Here is a 21,804-nt window from a genome sequence, read left to right as displayed (position 1 = left end):
AGGTTATATAGACTTGAGTGATTGAACAGGTTTCTTTGCCTCTGCATTCCAAGTTACCACAAATGTAGCTAGTAAATAGAACCCTCTATTTATACCAACGTTACTAGCTAGTGTTGTAACACTCAAACCTCAAAAATTCATTATGCATTTATGTTAAATTGAAAAACAACCAATTWAAAAAAATATTTAATGTGGACCCAGGGTACAAAGAAAACAAGAACCTAGACAGAGCCAAATCCATAATGGGCTGAATTACCAACTGCACATGGACAACATGCCAAGTTATCCCGAGCAGCAAAACAATTGAGTGGACTCAATAATATTATAGTTATTGCAACATATCACTTTCAATCAGTAGACTAATTTATTCATGTGGTGTTAACTACAATGTTAACTACAATTCATTGTTAATTGCAGAACATGATAGTAAAATGATGTCAACATTTACAGTTATGTTGATTAGATGCTAATTAGTGCCTCTGCACTTGAAAGATAACCTCGGTCCCTCAGCAACCTCATCAGCCCTTTCCTCCTCCTCCATGTAACCTTGACTCCATAGTCCCTCTCTGGGGTGTCTGTTGCTAAAATCTCTGAAGTCACAGTATGTGGCGGGGTCATCGGCTGTGACGCAGGCAACAGGAGGCGAAGAAAGGAGGAACTTCCATCATGGTGTAACTCTGGAGTCTCTACATCAAGTGGGGAGAAGACATTGTCCGTGCCAGGGGTGTGGTGTGTTGCTGAGGCAGGAGTCCGAGCAGAGCATGCCGCTGGGCTCTTGCCATGTCTGGCAACATTGGCAGCTGACGTTCTAAGGACCCCCACACATCTGCTGGAGGTTGATGCTGCATCTTCCGGTGTTAACTCTGACAACCGTCTCCTCTCAGCTGTCCCTTTCCTGAGAGAAGTTATCTGTGTTGGTGTCTCCGTTTCATCTTGGTTACTTAGGTACTCTGTACTTAGAGAACCAACCTTATGAACTTGCAAGKCCTGCTGCTCCTCATGGGCCTCAAGAGCAGATTCTACAGCCTTCTTTCTACATGCATGCTTTTGATGGAGAGGTTGGGCTGTTGACCTTCTCTGAAAGGATAAGGCTTGGAACTTGTAAACACTACCTTTTCTGGATAAGTGAGAACTCTTGTCAAGAATGCTTGTTGCAGAGATGCACTTCTTCCTCCCTCGCCTTCCTCTGGGTGCAGGGGGCGGTAGCTGATCAAACTGTGGACTCACCTGAAATTGAGTGAGCGAGAGACGAGACATCTTTGAACATGTTTGTCATACATTATTTATAGTCTATGGTATGAAAGGACAACATTCAGAKGATAGTAAATAATTACATTAAAAACATTATTAGCATCATACACATTAACAGTTATAAACTGTGATTACCCAAGAACTACAGGCTGTGCAGCTGTTCTGTCGGTGCTCCTCATCTAGAAATGATTTGGGATTGAGTGCGCCACTCACTTGAGGCACATTGTGGTATCTGGCGTCATCAAGTGGTGGCTCAAAAAACAACAACGACGGCTTCTGTGAGTTTGGCAAAGATTTCTTTCTTGTTTTACGGGGCATCAGAGATCATGGCTGAGGAGCTGATGGGATAAAGAGAAGGTTAAATATATGGTGACGTTTTAAAGGAATGCAGTATGAAACAGATGTGGCATATAAGAAACGTTATAACGCTATAGCTTGCTTTGGGTTAAGTAGCTAGTTAGCTACAACAACAAAAAATAACAACAGAGTGAAGTACCCTCCCATGAACACATGGAAGAGTACATAAGCCTTCGTATAATCACACGACGTACCTGGGTGTAAACTGCATGTCAGAAGTAGCTAGCTATCAATGTTTTGAAGAAATAATGTCTGAATCAGAAAGTGCAAACGTTTTGCATTCGCTTCGCTGTCTTCCAAGTCTTGCCGTTAACATGATGGTTAACGCTGATTGGTTTTCACATCCACTGGGTTCAGTRCATTGGATATGCAAAGACCACATGACCGGAATCGCAAATACTGCGCCAAAATTCAAAATCCCATTCCCTTTCACACTGAATGAAAGGAGATTGAGATCTACAAACTACCTGTCAACTTTCATTTTCGATTATTGTCATTGTTTAATTAAGGAGTCAAATAACCCAGAACAAAAGCGCATTGCATCACCATAATATGAAGGTTTGTTATATGCAACTTGGTTAAAGTTGCTAGCTAGCTGGCTAATTAACTGGACTAACGTTAGCTGGCAAACTAAACGCGTTAACTATTACCGCTAGCTAACTAACTACTAGCTAGTTTGGAGAATATGTTTCTACCTTCTTTGTATGTTAGCTAACTAGAAACCCGTGGATTAGCAACTAGCTAACACCATCATGTTCTAGAAGACTGTGCGTCATAACCATAGCTGATATTTGAAAGGCTGGTATTTCTATTCTAAAATCGTTAGCTAGCTAGCTATTGTAACAATTACCTGGCTGCTTTATTTTTAATTGATACAATCAAATAMATTTTAGTATAGTTAGATTAGCAAGTTACTAGAGTAACGTCAGCGCAAATATGGAAAACATCACTTCATGATGTGATCCATACGTGATATACATTTAATTCGGCGTTGTTACCAACGCTACTTTAATTTGCCCATCAAAAGAACCTTGGATAATTTTCGAACTAACAGCTTTTGCATCGACAGCCTTGCTTACTTAGTTGCAGCATATCAACTCAGGTAGAAAGTTGTCAGCACCTGATTCGTCATCAGATCAGTTTAGCTATCATTTAGCCATTATAGCCAACTAGCTCAAACCTAACCAGCTTTTTCTGCCCCAGCGAAAATGTAGTTTTGGCTGTAACGTTACATTCTAACTTTAACGTTACCTGTTATCTCTTCAGACATCAAGTGAAGTCAAAGGGCCAGCTCTGTAATCTGAGCAGAATGAGACAGAGCCCAAGAAGGCCCCTGATCCTTAGGAGGAGGAAGCTTCCTTTTCAGCTAAATGAACCAGCAGTTGATGAGCCGGATGGACTACGACACAAGGAAGCATCCACATCCAAACCCTCAGGTGGCCAGTGTTTTCCTGATGGCATCCGTATCATGGACCATCCCACTATGCCTGGCACACAAGTGGTTGTCATCCCCAAAACTGCAGACCTTCAGAGTGTAATTGGGGCCCTCACTGCCAAGGGGAAGGAGTGTGGCTCTCAAGGACCAAACAAATTCATCCTTCTAAGTGGTGGTGGCTGTATCGAGGATGTTGCAGATTCTTTCAGTCAACCTAGCTATATGAGAGGTCGCAGCTCTGGTAGGAGTAGCATGGCTCTTGTCACACAGCCAGAGAAGGCAACAACAATGGACTGCCTAAAGGATACTAAGGCTTTGACTACAATTAAACCATGTATGTTTATATGCTTTCATGATTTTGGGTTAAATGACCTTCTACTTTTCCGGTGTTTAACTGTTTGATGATGAACATTGTTGATGCGCACAGTTTTTATTATTTCACAGTGAATAGGGACCTTGATTGCAGTCCTCTAGATGACAGCCTTACTAACATCCAGTGGCTTGGGAGGATGAATACAGACGGTCTTGAACCAGATCCTGCTAAGAAAGCTGCCAACAAAGAGAATCATGATGCTTGCCAACAGATTCTCCAGGTTTGGCTCCTCTTTTAGCATCTCAGTGTGATTGTCAACTGACGTATGTAAACAGTGACGCTCAAGGAGGGTGTCACCGACACCGTGTTATATGTTTATCTAGAATGTTTCAAGTGTTGCACTCAAGTGTGATATTAGTTCTGCATGCTTGCTGCATTTGTTGAGTCTTAAAAGAGTAGTATCTAAATAGGCCAAATGAAACCAACCTCTCTTTTGTTCTGTTTTGCACACAGTCACAAAGTGAGCGAATGGAAGCACACAGGGTTGTCAAAGACCCCTTGTCAGAGAGACCACCCTACTCGTACATGGCAATGATTCAGTTTGCCATCAACAGTAAGAAGAGCAGGAGGATGACATTGAAAGAGATCTATACTTGGATTGAGGATCACTTTCCATATTTCAGAAAGGTGGCTAAGCCAGGCTGGAAGGTAAACATCCACAATAAGCCCTTGGTCACAGAAAGATTGTATTGGTGCCACTCTAGTAGTTGAGGACAAGATCATGTTACAATAGAAGCAGAAAAATACCCCTTAAGCACCCAACAAAAACTTYTATAATTGCCAATGGCATAAGCCACATCCTCTTAGTTTGATATTGTCTATGCTCCTCTGCCAGAATTCCATCCGCCACAATCTCTCCCTGCATGACATGTTCATCCGTGAGACAACACAAGATGGCAAGATCTCCTACTGGACCATCCGCCCAGAGGCCAATCGCTGCCTTACTCTTGACCAGGTGTACAAGGTTGGCATGTTACCCACTTTTCTGTTCTTAGTCATATTTTGTCGCTGGCCAATTACAACTATGGGACTCCACAAAAGGACAAATGCCTGCAAATAACTGTTCACTCTGAAATCTACTTTTTGATTATTATCTCTATGATAACTCTGTCCCTTTTGACCAATTTTCCACCCCACAGACTGAGTCTGATCCAACTTCCGTCTCGTCTCGGACCATGCAGGTCTGTGACCAACATGTAAGATTGTTTTACCCTTCTTTTCATCTGTGGCAGTCAGTCAGGGAGGACAGGACCATTGGAGAGAGGACAGGACATGCTTTCCATCTGCTCTTGTTTAGCTCATTAAGCTGACAATTCATTTCAGGGGAGATGCGAGGTGTAGGCAGAGAGAGGCAGACATCACAGGACCACCGTACATAGTCAGTAACTTCTCCTACACAGGTCTAACTCATGCCGTCTTCATATAAGTTAACATCTCAATTGTTTCCCGCAGCAACAAAAGAGAATTGCTCCTGAAATCAAGAAAACATCTGCCAGTGTTCCTGGTAAGTGGGGGGAAACAAGCAGCTGGACGATTACCAAACKTTTGAGAGTTGGAAATTATTGATGTGTAGCCGTTGCCTCAACTTTTTTCTTTTTTTTGCCATCCATATCTTCAGAGAGGAAGATGAAGCCTCTTCTTCCTCGTGCAGACTCCTACTTGGTCCCCATCCAGCTGCCTTTCACCCAGTCACTCTTCCTGTCCTCGTCCWCACGGCTCCCCCTCTCTGCCCCCCAGCAGAAATCTAGCTCCTCAGGAGGGGGCAAGAGGGTCCGTATAGCTCCCAAGGTAAAGTCTCACCATACCTTTTTTTGTTTTGTAAAGTGGCGGGGGGTTACTTGATTCCCTATAATTATTAAATTAATACATGTTACTGCGTTTGCAGGTTACGTACAGTGATGCCTCCACAGTGATGCTGTATGCTCCTCCAGTTGAGGAGATGAAGGAGGAGCAGGTCTGTGTGCCCCTGACCTCTGTTACCCCTAGGGCCATTCTGACCAACACCAGGAAGGAAGTCAGCAGCTCCCGTCGCAAGCAGCGCCTCGTCCTGCCTTCCAACGAGGAGCCCGTGCTCCTCTTCCCTGACAGCACCTTCTTCGACTCGGGCCTGGCCTCCGACGGCTCCGCCTTACAGGACGCCGAGCTCGACCCCCGGCCGGAGCCTGACAGCCCCTGCAGGGAGTTCTCTTTCAAGACTCCCATCAAGAGCAGCCACCCAGCCTCCTCCACCCCCAGCAAGCCACCCACTGTTCTGTTAGAGCCCTGGAGGGTGACCCCGCTGGGCAAGGAGAGAGGCGGCATGCTGGACTTCAGCCCCATCCGCACCCCCGGCCCCAGCTTCACCCCACACCGCCATGACCACACCCCATTCAGCTTCAGTAGCACTCCCTTTAAGGACCTMCCCTTGTTCAACTCCCCTCGCGAGCTGCTCACCTCTGCACGCTCCACATCTGCGGCTGGCCCCACCGGCACCTGCTCCCCGGGGCCAGAGCGTCTGCAGGGCTGCTCCAGAGAGCTCCAGATCGGGGGTCCCTCCACAGCCAACCGCTCCCTTACGGAGGGCTTGGTCCTGGACACCATGAACGACAGCCTGAGCAAGATCTTGGTGGATATCAGCTTCTCTGGCCTGGAGGATGATGATCTGGGTATGGGGAACATCAGCTGGTCTCAGCTCATCCCTGAACTCAAGTAGCCACTGCCGAGCAGAGAGCGCAACCCTTTCAAAGTTCTTTGCTAGATGAGGATGCCATAGTCTCATCATTACCCAAGCTGCTCACATCGTCTTCCAATCTGTAAATGTGGGAGTTTTCTTTCTAACTTAGATTTTTCCTTTGTCGTTGGTTGCTTTTGTCACTACTAACCAGTCTTTTTCTTCTCGCTTGGTTGTGTTTCATGCCACAGGCTTAAGTGACCATATTTTGATTACAATTCACTGTCTCCCACGATAGTCTTGAAGGAACTTCTAGGGAACCGAAAAGTATGCCTGAGTTGTATGTAGCCTACATGGAATATGTATGTTTAATTTGCACATTTTGTAATATGTTTTGCTTTTTAAAATGTACATTTATACATAAATCATCAAACTATCCAGTGAGACCGACACTACCATGCTAGAATATAAGATGTGGTGCCTCCTCTGAAGTGAGCGAGTCTCCATTTGATTGGACCTCTGAAAGGATGTAACATGATGTACAGATGACCAACCACCAATGAGAGAAAGTAATAAACAACCAGGGCTGTCTACACCCAAAGGAGATGCCATTTTTGATTGACCAAGTCAACACTTATTCTAGTGCACTTTTGTAACTTATTCTATGTATGACACAATGTCCAATCTGCTTTGTGAACTTTTAAAGAGTGGTAGTAGTGAGTGAGAAACTATGTAAAAGCATAAAGTAGTATGGTGATGCCTTCTATTCCTGTCTTACTCCGTCTGTAGAAGGGAAATATATTTGAATTTTWAAAAATGTATGTTTGAATTGTCATTGGAAGTTTTTTGGCTAGAAGATTAAACATTTAATGCATGAGTTTATTATGGTTTTATTTTGATCGAACGGTCATAGTTGTTACTTTGTTAATGGAAAGGAAGACRGCATCATTTGCTTATGACCAATTCTGAACGATGTATGGCTTTTTATAGTTATTCTTGGTTTGTTTGTTAGCTGTGCTTGTGGACACATTCAGGTTAAAGTTTGAGGAGCATCCTGTCTGCTAGTGTTTAATATCATGGCATGGGATTGCTGGTGATTGACTTTGCTTTGTGTTTTTACAGTATTGGTGTCTTGGAAAGTAGTTAATGTAAATGTTTAAAATMACTTTTTTKTTTTTGGGTGGGTGTGCTGACTACAGTGAAACCCGGTGACTTTGCTGCTTCTTTTCACATTGGGTGGGATTAGATGTCTTAACTTTGACTAGATTCACACAGTCCTGGGTTTCTTGTCCCATATTATAATTGAAGGTATGATAAACTGGAAGGGGCATGAACACCACATAATATGCAAGAACTTTTYCATTCTGGTTCAGTATTTATTACATGTCTGGTACAACAGACCCCAGAGCAGGGTTTGTGGAAAAACTGACATGGGTAACTTTTGGGATGTTTAAGAAAAGCATGTCTGTTTTATGAATCCTATGTAAATGGAATGAATGAATACGTCACAGTTTCTCTTTGTTTTGAGTACCAAATACCAGTATGGCAACATTTTCTCATGATTGTCATTTTAAATGTAAATAATCAACACAAAACATATATCGTATTCAAAGCGTAAAAAGTACACCTCATTAATTCAAGTAAACAAAAACAATAGTCATTGGGGTTTTTTCAGCAGAACTAACTTTCCGAGCAGTGAATGCTGTAGAGTTAACGGCTCATTCTTTTCCAAATCTAAGTAACATGCCTTGGTATTCACATCCATATACAATATGGAGGGCACAGCAATGGGTGTCCGTTCGTCTGGTCAGTGTGTGTGAGTAAAGAGGCGTCTTTAGTAGGTCTGGACTTCCTGCTGAGCCACCTCCAGCAGTATCTGGAGCTGCTTACTGCAGTAGTCTGGAGAATAGAGAGACAGTCCTGTCGGTGACTCACAACAGCCATAACTATCCCACACAACACCACCCTCACCTGACATTTCTGCTATCAGTAATTCAGTATGATGACAACAACATTATAGTGGCATGATAAGGATGTGACTCACTGAAGCTCTTTCTCCATCGGGCGGGCAGGCGTGAGCGGTGCACGGTCAGGTAGTAGACAGGGACTCCAGACAGGGTGAGAGCACAGCTGCCCCCTGTGTTCCAGGGGTCTGAGTACAGAGACAGCCCAACGATGAAGAAGCACACCACTGTGAAAGTGACTGCAATGGCCAGCGGCACCTAGTAGACATAGAATAGAATTATGAGCTGATCARAGGAATAAAACMAGGTAAACAGTCAAGAAACAGCCAACTAGTAAGTACCAAACAAGTAACATGAGTTAATTATAGTAGTCATAGCAACCTTGAAGGGTCTTGGGTGGAGGGGGAAGCGGTAGCGATGGATGAGCATCCCCATGGTCGCCATGGCAATGAAGAGCCACCGGGAGAAGGAGGCAAAGTTGATCAGCTGGAATATCTCTCCTCTGGCCACCATCACTACCACCAACGGATACTGCAGGAAGGACAACAAACATCTCAACTGGACCATGAAAGCAAAGCATAGACCTACCTCATCAASCCAATACAAATGTCTGTAAAGAGACTAATTGGGTTGGCAAGGTAGACTATGGGCAGTAGTAGTAGACTATACCAGCAGCAGAACAGCAGGCAGAGGCGTGTTTCGATGGATGTGGATCATTGAGAAGAGGACTGGCCAGTGTCCCTCCCTGGCCCCCACAAACAGCATCCTGCACCACGGACAGACAGACAGACAGACGTCTCGTGAATAGAACCAGCCAAGCGTACATCAAGGTGTACGTTTCTGAATTACGAGAGTGCAGCATTATTACCTGGGTGCTCCAAAGAAGCCACCGTTCAGCGCCCCAAGACAGGACACAGCTACCAGTACAGGAATCACAGAGGCCAAGCCGTGAAGCGCACGATTGGCAAACGTCTGCGAWAAACAGACAGCGTATATYAGGCTGACATGCAGTTCARTTCARATGCAGTTATTTTCCTTCTCTTGGKTTTGACCATRTGATGCCARAMTACTGACCACAGCCACAGCGTCAGACACAAGAAGCTCCTCTGCTGTCATCATGGTGTAATAGGCCACGTTGACAAGAACGTAGCACACAGTCACCGTCACCATGGAGAAGATGATTGCCAGTGGGATGTTTCTGACAAAATAGAGCAGACAAACAAAGACTTGAGGTTACTTGATTTTTTTGTGTGGAAATAATTGGTCAATCACATTGTTTTTTWTAATGTAAAATACCTATTTGGGTTAATGACCTCCTCTGTGACAAAATTCAGATAAAACCTGCAAAGAAAGTAAAAGATGTCAATTTATCAGTTAACAGTTCTTTATGGATAACACAACAATTGGTATATGATATGGGATTTTCTTGTGCACTGCTTACCATCCACCATAGGCATATAGACCAGAATAAAAMGCCAATGGTAGCTTATTCAGTGTTAATGTATCAATCTCAAACCCATTCTGAAAGTTCTCTGTCTGTCCTGGGGAGGGGAGAGATGAAAACGAGTTAGCAGGGTTTGATTGAATAGGGTCCTGGGTATATTGTGTACATCGTGTATCATGTTACTCTACCAAAACCACTACCCCACCTCTGGCTAATGCCATGATGCCAGGAACGATGATTAGGACCAGGGCAAACATCTTGATGAATGTCAGCGTGATCTGGGTGCGAGAGGCCAGGGTCACACTCCAGCAGTTTATCGCCACCACAAATGCTACAGGGAGAGGGGGAAGATAAACCTCGTTGAAATAGTATTCCATAGTAATCAAACAATTCACAAAGTCTTATCGATTGTATTTTATCACTCACTCACTCCAAGGATGCTGACCAGTTTAATCAGTGCTGTGGGAGGAGCACAAGGGCTGAAAAAGGGATCCACCACATAGCGTCCGAACGCCAGGGACACATAGGATGCTACAGCTGGCCTTTACAGTCCACATGGAGTACAGTAAAAGTATTAGAAAGTATAGTTTACTACAAGTTTGTCTCCTAAACTATTCTAAGAGTGTATGCAAAGAGACAGAGATACAGGCTGCTGACCTGATGAATAAAAACTCTGCCCAGAGACGCAGGAACGCAGGCAAGGGTCCTAATGTCTCCAGCAGATAGGTGTAGTGGCCCCCTGACTTTGTAAATGTGGTTCCCAGCTCAGCATAACACAAGGCCCCTGGACAAAGGAGAAAAACAGATGACACATCTCCCACATGGCATAGACGTCAGTTCAACAAAGTTTTGATTTACATTTGGTTGAGTGGTCAACTAACGTGAATTCAACGTGAAATCACAAAAYAYATTCACCATGTCATTGGATTCAGGTGAAAAGTTGAGTGAAAAAAATACTAAATTCCCTTACGTTGATGACTTTTTTCAAATACAGTCAGTTTTCCACTTTGGCTCAACGCCATCACATTGAATTTGTTGGTTGAAATTATGTGGACTCAAGTTTTTGCTCAGTGGGCTGGGATATTTTATTTTGTATAACTATCTCTATACATTCAGGAAACATTTTTTTAAATATTCATTATTCAGTGCATATCACTAGTTATAGCTGTGCTTGTAACTGTGGTATAATAAAGTTAAACACTGGGGGTATACCTGGGAAAGGTCAGCCATACATCCACCCCATGCTTTCAGCCCATACTACCCTTTTGATCTGTTTATTTGGTCAGCCGTAGGCTATTACCCTATAAACAGCCTTAATGAATAGTACAGCTCTTAATTTGATCACTTGTTGCTTAGAATTTTGTTGCTTAGAATCTGTGCAGGAAATTCAAACTTGTAGTGTATTTCAGGTTTATAAAGGCTTCTAAAGTTTGTAATTTCCAATTAAATTTCCATTTCAGACTTGGTTTGCTCTAATGAAAAATGCATCAACCCCTACAAAAATGGCCATTAATTATAATGCACATAATAATTCACATTTCCTGTTGCAGGCTCATTTTCCTGCTGTAGCAAACTGGCTCAAATTAAGATCCTACATCTGTATATTAAACCATCAGTTTAATAGTAAACATTTGGACATCTGTGCAAGGACTCATATACTTGAATGATAATAAATGTTTTAAATTAAGTTAATGGTACAAATAATAGTGGAGGCATATATGACAATAACCTGTACAGGGAACTGTTGTCACGCTCGTTGAAATGAGTAGACGAAGGCGCAACGTGAATAGAGTTCCACATATTTTTTATYAACTGAAACTCACCAAAACAAAACAATAACGCATAAACGAAACATGACGCTACTGGTGTGCACTCAGGCAACTCAATGTAGACAAGCTCCCACGAAAACCAATGGGGAAATGGCTACCTAAATATGATCCCCAATCAGAGACAACGATAAACAGCTGCCTCTGATTGGGAACCATATCAGGCCACCATAGAAATACAAAAAACACCTAGATGACCACCCAAGTCACTATCACGCCCCAACCAACACAGAGAAAAACAGCTTACTATGGTCAGGGCGTGACGGTACCCCCAAAAGGTGCGGACCTCCGACGCAAAACCTGACTCAATAGGGGAGGGTCCGGGTGGGCATCTATGATGGGTGACACAGGGCGTCGGCTCCGGTGCGGGACGAGTACCCACTCCGCTCGCAGATTACGTCTTCCTCCATGGCGGTTCTGGTGCGGGGATCATCACCGGAAGCTCCGGACCGTCTCAGGAGGTTCCCGGACCGTGGACCGTCTCAGGAGGTTCCCGGACCGTGGACCGTCTCAGGAGGTTCCCGGGCCGTCTCAGGAGGTTCCCGGGCCGTCTCAGGAGGTTCCCGGGCCGTCTCAGGAGGTTCCCGGACCGTCTCAGGAGGTTCCGGACCGTGGAACTGTCGCGGAAGCTCTGGACTGGGAACTGTCACCGGAAGCTCTGGACTGGGAACTGTCGCCGGAAGCTCTGGACTGGGAACTGTCGCCGGAAGCTCTGGACTGTGGATGCGCACTGGAGGCCTGATGCGTGGGCCGGTACAGGTGGCACCGGGCTGATGACACGCACCTCAGGGCGAGTGCGGGGAAGAGGCACAGGACGTACTGGACTGTGGAGGCGCACTGGAGACCTGATGCGTGGGACCGGTACAGGTGGTACGGGCTGATGACACGCACCTCAGGGCGAGTGCGAGAGGAGGCACAGGACGTACTGGACTGTGGAGGCGCACTGGAGGTCTAAAGCCGAGAGCTGGCACAACCCTTCCCGACTGGATGCTCATCCAGCCCGGCAAGTGCGGGACGCTAGCACAGAACGCACTGGGCTGTGAAGGCGCACTGGAGACCTGATGCGTGGGACCGGTACAGGTGGCACCAGGGCTGATGACACGCACCTCAGCACGCCCCCACTCTGCAGCGCTCTCAACGTCAGCACCTCTCTCGAGAATCTTGCGTCGAGCTCTCACTCGACTCCCTGACTGGCTCTGGTTCACTCCTCGGCTCGCCGACTGCTTCATGTGCCCCCCAAAAGAAATTCTTGGGGTTTCTGTGCCTTCCTCCCGAAGTCGTTGCTGTCCTCTCATGCTCCTAGGCGACTCCCGCCAAGGAAGTCGATCCTGTCCTGCCAGGATTCCTCCCAAGTCCAGGATCCCTTCCCACTAGGAACTCTTCCCAAGTCCAGGATACTTCCTCCTCCTGGGCACGCTGCTTGGTCCTTTGTTGGTGGGATCTTCGGTCACGCTCGTTGAAATGAGTAGACCAAGGCGCAGCGTGAATAGAGTTCCACATATTTTTTATAAACTGAAATTCACCAAAACAATAACTCATAAACGAAACGTGACGCTACTGGTGTGCACTCAGGCAACTCAATGTAGACAAGCTCCCACGAAAACCAATGGGGAAATGGCTACCTAAGTATGATCCCCAATCAGAGACAACGATAAATAGCTGCCTCTGATTGGGAACCATATCAGGCACCATAGAAATACAAAAACACTGATGACCACCCAAGTCACTATCACGCCCAACCAACACAGGAAAAAACTGCTTACTATGGTCAGGGCGTGACAACTGTTATTATCTTAATTAAATAAGATAAGTCAGAGTTACTTTATACAGTTGAAGTCGGAAGTTTACATACACTTATGTTGGAGTTATTAAAACTTGTTTCTCAACCACTCCACAAATTTCTTGTTAACAAACTATAGTTTTGGCAAGTCGGTTAGGACATCTACTTTGTGTATGACACAAGTAATTCTTCCAACAATTTTTACAGACAGATTATTTCACTTATAATTCACTGTATCACAATTCCAGTGGGTCAGAAGTTTACATACACTAAGTTGACTGTGCCTTTAAACAGCTTGGAAAATTCCAGAAAATGATGTCATGGCTTTAGAAGCTTCTGATAGGCTAATTGACATCATTTGAGTCAATTGGAGGTGAACCTGTGGATATATTTTAAGGCCTACTTCTAACTCAGTGCCTCTTTGCTTGACATCATTGGAAAATCAAAAGAAATCAGCCAAGACGTCAGAAAAATTATTGTAGACCTCCACAAGTCTGGTTCATCCTTGGGAGCTATTTCCAAACATCTGAAGGTACACGTTCATCTGTACAACAATAGTACGGAGTAATAACACCATGGGACACGCAGCCGTCATACCGCTCAGGAAGGAACGCGTTCTGTCTCCTAGAGGTGAGCATACTTTGGTGCGAAAAGTGCAAATCAATCCCAGAACAACAGCAAAGGACCTTGTGAAGATGCTGGAGGAAACAGGTACAAAAGTATCTATATCCCAGTAAAACGAGTCCTATATCAACATAACCTGAAAGGCGCTCAGAAAGGAAGAAGCCACTGCTGCAAAACTGCCATAAAAATGCCAGACTACGGTTTGCAACTGCACATGGGGACAAAGATCGTACTTTTTGGGAATGTCCTCTGGTCTGATGAAACAAAAATAGAACTGTTTAGCCATAATGACCATCGTTATGTTTGGAGGAAAAAGGGGGAGGCTTGCAAGCCGAAGAACACCATCCCACTGTGAAGCACAGTGGTGGCAGCATCATGTTGTGGGGGTGGTTTGCTGCAGGAGGGACTGGTGCATTTCACAAAATAGATTGCATCATTTTGTTGATATATTGAAGCAACATCTCAYGACATCAGTCAGGAAGTTAAAGCTTGGTCGCAAATGGGTCTTCCAAATGGACAATGACACCAATCATACTTCCAAAGTTGTGGCAAAATGGCTTAATAAGGACAACAAAGTCAAGGTACTGGAGTGGCCATCACAAAGCCCTGACCTCAATCCTATAGAAAATTTGTGAGCAGAACTGAAAAAGCGTGTGCGAGCAAGGAGGCCTACAAACCTGATTCAGTTACACCAGCTCTGTCAGGAGGAATGGGCCAAAATTCACCCAACTTTTATTGTGAGAATCTTGTGAAAGGCTACCCGAAACGTTTGACCCAAGTTAAACAATTTAAAGGCAATTCTACCAAATACTAGTGTATGTAAACTTCTGACCCACTGGGAATGTGATGAAAGAAATAAAAGTTGAAATAAATCCTCTCTACTATTATTCTGACATTTCACATTCTTAAAATAAAGTGGTGATCCTAACTGATCTAAGACAGCAAATTTTTTACGAGGATTCAATGTCAGGAATTGTGAAAAATTGAGTTTAAATGTATTTGGCTAAGGTGTATGTAAACTTTCAACTTCAACTGTAGGTGCAAAGGTTGATCGCATGTGCAAATACCAGAGGATTGTGGACCTTGGCCAGATCATTCAGCTAAGTGAATACATCCAGCACAGTTTACTGCCAAAGAAAATACAGCGAGTACTAGATTACACCTCTGAGGTAGCCTAAATTTCCATTAAGGGAGTGAATGTTGTATGCTGTCTGTGAATTAAAGGGACAGTGTTGTCAAATGCATGATTTACCTGTGTTTTATATATATTTCCACACTATGAGGTTGGAATAATACTGTGAAAATTATGATAATACACTTTTAATGTAAGAGCTGTTTGAAAAGACTGCCTGATATTTCAGCTTGTTTTGCCCTGCCTTGCTACATCACCAGGCAATGTAAGTTAATAGACCAATAACAATAATATACCTCTCTGCCAATAACAGCTAGTTTTCAGATTACATATCCCTCCCATTAGGCTACTCCAATTAGGCTCCTCATTCAGACCTTTCCCATACAGTCCTAGCAAAATTCTTGCGAGARAAATTGCTTTTTGCTAAGAAGCTATTTTTGTATCTTTTTAACCATTTTAATTGAAAGAAATCACAGTAAGGTGCTTAATTGTTACCCAGAAATGTTTTAATATTAAGATAAAAATGGCTGCATTGGACCTTAACAATACTGAATCCGCCTGATGTGAATATCTAATAAAAATGTTTCAAAACAGATATTGTGTTAGCAACTACCACTCTCAAACATCACAATTATGCTCCTCTTGCTCTCATAGGTACACTACCTCTTTTAAAATGACAGTTGGTGCTTACCGAAGGTCGAGAGAACCCCACACAGGGCCCAAACCACCAGTGACAGGCCCACACTACCACTGTTCATCAGAACCCCTTTTGGTGCAATGAAGATGCCGCTGCCCACCACGGTACCGATGATGAAGGAGATAGCCGGAAGCAGACCTATTGTCCTCCTCAGGTGGATCACTTCATCTTCTTTCTTCTCCTTCACCTCATCCCCCTCTTCCTTCGACTGAATTCCATCTATGCCCATGCCTCTGCAGCCTTGAAGGTGTGAACACACACCTTGTTTAGATATCCAGCCTTACACCAACAAGTTCCAGTGAATAAATCAAATACCAAAAATTACTTTTAAACAGCAAAAATCCTTTCACATTCCAGTTTAAAGAAAACACAGAAGTAGTCCATTTAAGTGAACAATAAAGTATTCTCTCTTTATGAACACAAAAGTATGGTCAATCCCTTTATGGATAAACTATAACATTCATATATCTCTCTTCTTATACTGAAACTGCTTGTATTTATCCAATGAAGATTGCTGTATGTAGAGGACTAGCATAGAAGACGAGACAAGCCGAGTGGAGCTGTATGAGCTGAACGGGTAGACGAGTATAACCCTCACACTTGCACAAGGCCATCTCCCCTGAACTTGTTTTTTACCCCCTCATTGGCTCTTGCAAATCAGCACAATCAGTAACCATTGAAACTCACCAATCCTGCACAAGCAGGAAACAAAGCAAGTAGTCTTGCTTTAAACACAGAATACCATGGGGAGAGAACCCAAACACCCCTTGTAGAGGCAGCTGTACAGATAACAGGAGGGTCACTTTCAACAACAACTTCACAACAGAGAAAGTATACGTGCTATAGGAGCAGATGGCCTTATTGATGTTCTCACTATTATCCACAAAATATCAGTAGAATTCATTCATAACCAAATCATAACCAAATAACATCCAATATGACACAAATGTCAARACTAAAATGGGGTTGAATGCAACATCAAATAATTGGCATGTCAATTCTGTCTCTCTGCACACACGCCTGATGAATAAAACCAAGGTAATGTAGTTTCTCCATGTGTGTGAACTGTGAAGTATTTTTGTCATTAGCAAGGAAACTTCAGCGTGAGATCACATGTGAGGGATCCAAAAGAAAACTGTGAAAAAATTTATCTGGCCTCTCTTTTCTTAACGCTTGTGAGACTGTGGCTGTCCATTTCAGTTAATCCGTCGCTTGTTAACAGCAGTTAACAGCGTTATAGCTGCTTTATTTTCATTTGACATGTTTAGTTGTAATTGCATGTCTTGACAATGGGTGTCAGCATTTCCGGGAAACTAAGGATCATATTCACAATAACTTATCTGACATTTCACCACTCTACACCATCACATTATGCGGCTTGAATAATACAGAAAGGGAAAGTATGGCATTTATTTGTCTTATTTTCATGTTTATTCAGCTGAAAATTGTGAGGATGTTTTGGAGAGATCCCTACTGCTATGAAAAATAAGTATTTCAAATTGCTGCAGGTCCAACATCAAACATCARGTCTAATATTTAGAACCATCTAAATCGGTCTCTCAACAGAAAATGGAGTTAATGAAAGTCCCTTAACACCCAAACCTTACTTTGCACAGTATAGTCAGCTCATGGCATAGAGTTATTTTGAGTTCTACAACTTCATCACTTTCTGTCCTTGTCTTACAAAAACAGTGATGCAAATGTATTTGCAAATGCTCTGTTGTTCCAGATATCCCACAAATCAATTATCATATTCTGTGGTTATATTTATTAATTAATTAATACTTTAATGTCGCATAGAGAAATCTGCTTGGCCACATTAATTTTTCTTTGAATTGCAAGCATATTTMGGGGGGATGTCAAAAGAGGTCCCAAACGATCAACTGGAACCCCATCCGGCACGCCGGGCGAGCTAAAGCTAAATCGAGCGCACCTGGAGGGTTACGTATAAATAAGAACGCAAGTGATTGGCTGCCTTGTGTTCATGAGTAATCTCCGAATATGATTGGTGGTGAGTGCGGAAGCCAAATAATAGCATGTATATTGCCTCAGAATGTAAACAAATTTGTACAAGGCAGGTACCACCAGCACATAATTTACGGCACGTTTAACATATTGCTAAAAACATTACTAATGTTTGGTTGACTGTTGGTGATTCGTCTTACAATTTATTGGCACAAACAACTAAAATAGACATAACGTTAGCTACCTACAGTACAATGATGAGCAACTCGTCCACCTCAATGGCTCACACTCTCAGCTTCGGATCTGTCCGTCAAAGCCCCCCGTTGAGTTCAAATTTTGCACTGACACATGGACTGTTGGACTCAGCTGCCGAGCAGTTAATGGTTCAGAAGGATTTCCAAGCTGCATTTGACACATGTGAGAGAGGTCTGGTGAGCCTTTTAAACGCGGAGCAAGAGGACAGTAGGTGGGTATTAGTATTTAGAATTTGCTCTGCTTTCATGACATGGTCCTTGTTGCATTGCATTATTGGACTAAACCGTTGTCCATCTGACTTTCAGGTATGGGGAGTTGAAGGCTGCACTCTGCATTGTGGGGATTCAAGCATTGGCTGAACTCAATCAGTGGCCTGGTGTACTGGCATGGATTCTGCAGCATTATGAGTGCCCTGAGAAAATATCTGCAAAAATAATGCAGATGTGGTGAGGAAAATGTAACATGGTTAATTTTCAGGCTAATTTCTTCCATTATAACAGTTTTATACACTGCAGACACTGCACATTGATTTATGTTTTCAATTGGCATGTAAATATGTAACCCCAATTCACCCTGCAGTCATGTTTTTCTCCATGTCCCTCTTCTTTWTTTGTAGCATACTCCTCTACACCAAAGTGGGTGAGCAAGCTATGATGCAGGAGGCAGGCAATGTTTGGCTGTGCTGCCCATCCAATGGGAGATTGGTAGGATTTGGGACTGTAGCAGAGCTTTATTTACTGCATATTCTAGTGCCTTTAGGTCATATGACAGAGGCACGGGAGTTGGTTTTTGGTGAGGTGGGAGGTATTGCATTCACAGAGGACCAGAAACAAACAGCACTGGATATCGTGGAGAATAAAGAGAACCTCAGCCAAGAACAACCTCCAAGCCCTAATCCCAACCCCAGTCCTGTGGTGGTGGTTGCTGGACTTAACACACCTCAAGGTGCATCTCACTTACAATTGCATTAACCATTTGTATTGAATTTAATGCTGCCAGACAGTGTGACTGGCTGTGTTTGTGCTTTGTAGGTGCTGGGATTCAGAAACTTGAGGCCTTGCTTAGGCTTTTGAACAGAGGACTATCAGTAGCCAGTGGTGGGTTATTCCGTCTTCGGAGAGTCTTTCTGGCTGCGGTCCTTCTCTACATGCTTTTTGTCCGAATGGATCCAGGTACAAAATAAATAACGTTGTACGCCTATTATTCAATCATTGAAAGAAACTGTCAACATCCAAATAATGTGGTTGCTTTAGTTAATACTAGTCTAGCACTTAGCATACAGCTTTTGTCTAACTTTTGATTGCACCCAACCTACCTACTGTATTTAAACACATAAGAGACTAGATATCAGCACAAAGAGCAGAAATGTTATGATGATTCTTGGATATGGTTTCTCCACAGCTCATCCCTCATCTTTCCCCTGGATCTCACAGATGCTGCAGATGCTGAAGCAGATGTGGGATGCAATGTTTGCCCCTTACTATCAAGCCAGAGCTCAGAGCTAAGAACTGTAAAACCATACAGCCTGGTGCTGGGACATTATGGTTTAAATTTGACTGAGAAACAAGAGCTCACCATTGACCCTCACCATGTAAATATGAATTAGTGACTGAGATAAAGAGAGAAATTAGGGGGGCTTTTGTTGGCAACAACAACATTTATACCTGTGAAGGCTAAATGTGAACAGCATGGATACCTGTGAAGGCAGAATGTGATAGTAATAGTCAGAATTAATTTCCCTGGTGTTGCAGATTCAGTTGCTCCCATATAGGTGTGTGTGCGAGCGAGCCAGATAGTGTGTGTGGTGACACATTTTGTGTTGATATGAATTTCCCAATCCAAATCAACTGCTGTAAGTAAGCTAATTGTAATCAGATGCATGTCAGACATATTATAACTTTTACATGACAGTGAAAGATTTTTAATTGGTAAAATGATAATTCTCTCATTATGAATTACTCCAGTATCTTTCAATAGGGTCTGGCTCCAGCAGATACCTTCTCAGGACACAGATGCTGTGAGGTATACGGGATCAGACTGGTTGAATGCTGCCAGAGAGGATGGCGCATGTATTAGCGCGCTAGTGTGTATTAGATAGCTAGTGTGTACTAGGTTTACTAGCTAGCTAGTGTGTACTAGGTTTACTAGCTAGCTAGTGTGTACTAGGTTTACTAGCTAGTAGTGTGTGCTAGCTAGCTAGCTAGTGTATACTAGATAGTAGTGGGAGCTATACGTAGGTATACCCACTTTTGTTCAGTGGGCATTACGTATTAATTCTTAATCCCCACTGATGCATATCCAAGTTATACGCCATATCAATTATGTAGTACAATAGCGACATCATGCACAAAGTAGCCTACATAATCGCAAAGCATGTGAAATATATTCACATGCGCAGCACACACATAGCTCATTTCTGCAGAATATCAGGCAGCAACCACGCTCAATTGGTTTTCGCATTGGAGCAGCTCACAGAATTGAACGACATCAGTAGCTGGTATTGTAGGAAAGAGGTTTCAACTTTTATCTACCAGGAACTAAGGAAACAATGGAACCAGGTATTGAAAAAGTTTGGTCCGAAGTCTTGGTTGAATCTTTGTAATGCACAGTTCAGTCATCAAGCGCTGTTTGAATGAACAATTGTATAGGCTTCACCAAAAAAACCTTGGTAAAGGGTTACCTGGCAGAATGAAATCATGATGATTTGTATCAATCGGGAGGGCATTTGTTTTGCAAACTCTGCCATGTAGGCCTACATTGTACAGTACAAACACACGGCTAGACAAATGGTCACTTGATAGGTGAGCAATTCAATTAAAAGGCAACTACACCCTCCAAATATTTATATTTTTCCCAGACCAGAAAAATGGTCTCCTGATGTGTTTTAAGCATTGTTGTGGACTTAGTTGTTTTTCTATTAAAAAGTGTGATTTTGAGTGAAAACCTGAAAAAAATATAGTAAAACAGAAGAGAAAAAACTGTAGGAAAACAGCATTTTTCACACAGGGTGCCTTTTCCTTCACCGGCAAGCCTTTTTGGATTTTTGGGGGGCAAAATTAGAGTAWACCCACTTCTCCAAGCACCACTGCACCACTGCTAGACAGGGTTTCCAGTTAGCCTGTAATAGCTGTTTTTTAATATATATATATATAATTTTTTTTTMGCAGATTAAGTCAAATTGCCACCTGACAATTGTCCGGGAGAAGGAAAAAATCCCATTGCGAAATAATGCTTTTTAGCCTATTCATTGATGGAAATACCATTTGATGGAAATACATTTGACCATTCATGCTTATTGGTCTATGTCTTAATTTGCATAATTTTGTGGAATTAAATTGGTATGTGTGTATTATATTCCTTATGTATCTTATTTATCACATGCACAGCATACAGATACAGGGCCTTTTAGCAGAAAATGTGTCAGGCAGCTCTTTTATAAGCCCAATCAATGAGCAACAATTCTAAATGCAATCCTGTGTTAATAGTTTTTTTGGCCTCCCGAGTGGCGCAGCGGTTTAATGCACTGCATCGCAGTGCTTGAGGCGTCACTACAGACCCGGGTTTGATCCCAGACTGTGTCACAGCCGGCCGTGACCGGGAGACCCATGAGACAGCGCACAATTGGCCCAGCGTCGTCTGGGTTAGGGGAGGGTTTGGCCGGCCGGGATTACCTTGTCCCATCGTGCTCTAGTGACTCTTTGTGGCYGGACCGGGCGCCTGCAAGCTGACTTCAGTTGCTAGCTGGACTGTGCTTCCTCAGACGTATTGGTGCGGCTGGCTTCTGGGTTAAGCAAGCAGTGGGTCAAGAAGCAGTGCGGCTTGGCAGGGTCGTGTTTCGGAGGACGCATGGCTTTCGACCTTCACCTCTCCGAGTCTGTAGGGGTGCTGCAGAAATGGGAGAAGACTGTAACTACCAATTGGATGTAATTGGCCATGATAAAAATAGCAAATATTTGAATTTCTCAACTGGTAATTGAAGCATGCTTCCCATTTGCACAGAAGGCAGGCTTCATCACTTTGCAGTGAGCTGGAGGAAGTATGCATTTTGAAA

The 21,804-nt window shown here is 43.3% G+C and overlaps 5 protein-coding genes across 8 annotated transcripts in view; 3 read left to right on the top strand and 2 right to left on the bottom strand.

Annotated features, from left to right (window-relative positions):
* Positions 1–21,804, top strand: part of LOC111982232 (muscarinic acetylcholine receptor M2-like) — a 452,193-nt gene that overhangs the window by 228,763 nt on the left and 201,626 nt on the right. The window lies entirely within an intron of this gene.
* rhno1 (RAD9-HUS1-RAD1 interacting nuclear orphan 1) lies at positions 174–2,950 on the bottom strand. Of its 2 annotated transcripts, none has more exons than XM_024013897.2 (3): positions 2,860–2,950; positions 1,387–1,589; positions 174–1,227 (listed from the first exon to the last, which is right to left on the bottom strand). In XM_024013897.2, the coding sequence occupies exons 2-3, from the start codon at positions 1,567–1,569 to the stop codon at positions 460–462; spliced, it is 951 nt and encodes a 316-aa protein (XP_023869665.1). In that variant the 5' UTR covers positions 1,570–1,589; positions 2,860–2,950; the 3' UTR covers positions 174–459. The 2 variants fall into 2 exon arrangements, with proteins under 2 accessions (XP_023869665.1, XP_023869659.1); XM_024013891.2 differs by lacking the exon at positions 2,860–2,950 and adding an exon at positions 1,803–1,919.
* Positions 2,918–6,943, top strand: LOC111982126 (forkhead box protein M1-like). The gene is made up of 8 exons (XM_024013705.2): positions 2,918–3,377; positions 3,488–3,636; positions 3,870–4,064; positions 4,252–4,380; positions 4,556–4,612; positions 4,869–4,920; positions 5,035–5,204; positions 5,302–6,943. The coding sequence occupies exons 1-8, from the start codon at positions 2,918–2,920 to the stop codon at positions 6,106–6,108; spliced, it is 2,019 nt and encodes a 672-aa protein (XP_023869473.1). The 3' UTR covers positions 6,109–6,943.
* si:ch73-352p4.8 (cystine/glutamate transporter) lies at positions 7,437–16,098 on the bottom strand. The gene is made up of 12 exons (XM_024013817.2): positions 15,528–16,098; positions 10,132–10,258; positions 9,901–10,016; positions 9,680–9,805; positions 9,472–9,571; positions 9,327–9,371; positions 9,105–9,228; positions 8,899–9,002; positions 8,700–8,796; positions 8,412–8,561; positions 8,111–8,288; positions 7,437–7,965 (listed from the first exon to the last, which is right to left on the bottom strand). The coding sequence occupies exons 1-12, from the start codon at positions 15,760–15,762 to the stop codon at positions 7,901–7,903; spliced, it is 1,467 nt and encodes a 488-aa protein (XP_023869585.1). The 5' UTR covers positions 15,763–16,098; the 3' UTR covers positions 7,437–7,900.
* Positions 17,592–19,527, top strand: pex26 (peroxisomal biogenesis factor 26). Its single transcript, XM_024013914.2, has 5 exons — positions 17,592–17,964; positions 18,059–18,199; positions 18,370–18,698; positions 18,785–18,925; positions 19,155–19,527. The coding sequence occupies exons 1-5, from the start codon at positions 17,753–17,755 to the stop codon at positions 19,256–19,258; spliced, it is 927 nt and encodes a 308-aa protein (XP_023869682.1). The 5' UTR covers positions 17,592–17,752; the 3' UTR covers positions 19,259–19,527.

Source organism: Salvelinus sp. IW2-2015, linkage group LG3 (assembly GCF_002910315.2).
Source record: "Salvelinus sp. IW2-2015 linkage group LG3, ASM291031v2, whole genome shotgun sequence".
Taxonomy (NCBI): domain Eukaryota; kingdom Metazoa; phylum Chordata; class Actinopteri; order Salmoniformes; family Salmonidae; genus Salvelinus; species Salvelinus sp. IW2-2015.
The sequence above is the reverse complement of the archived record's forward strand: the minus strand, read 5'-3'. Positions and strand labels throughout refer to the sequence as shown.

What these genes read in the sequence shown, in the direction of transcription:
- pex26 (XM_024013914.2), top strand. Translation starts at nt 17,753, where the DNA reads ATGATGAGCAACTCGTCCACCTCAATGGCTCACACTCTCAGCTTCGGA. An exon ending in GCGGAGCAAGAGGACAGTAG is followed by an intron (nt 17,965 to 18,058) that starts GTGGGTATTAGT and finishes TCTGACTTTCAG; the next exon opens with GTATGGGGAGTTGAAGGCTG. An exon ending in TGGACTTAACACACCTCAAG is followed by an intron (nt 18,699 to 18,784) that starts GTGCATCTCACT and finishes TGTGCTTTGTAG; the next exon opens with GTGCTGGGATTCAGAAACTT.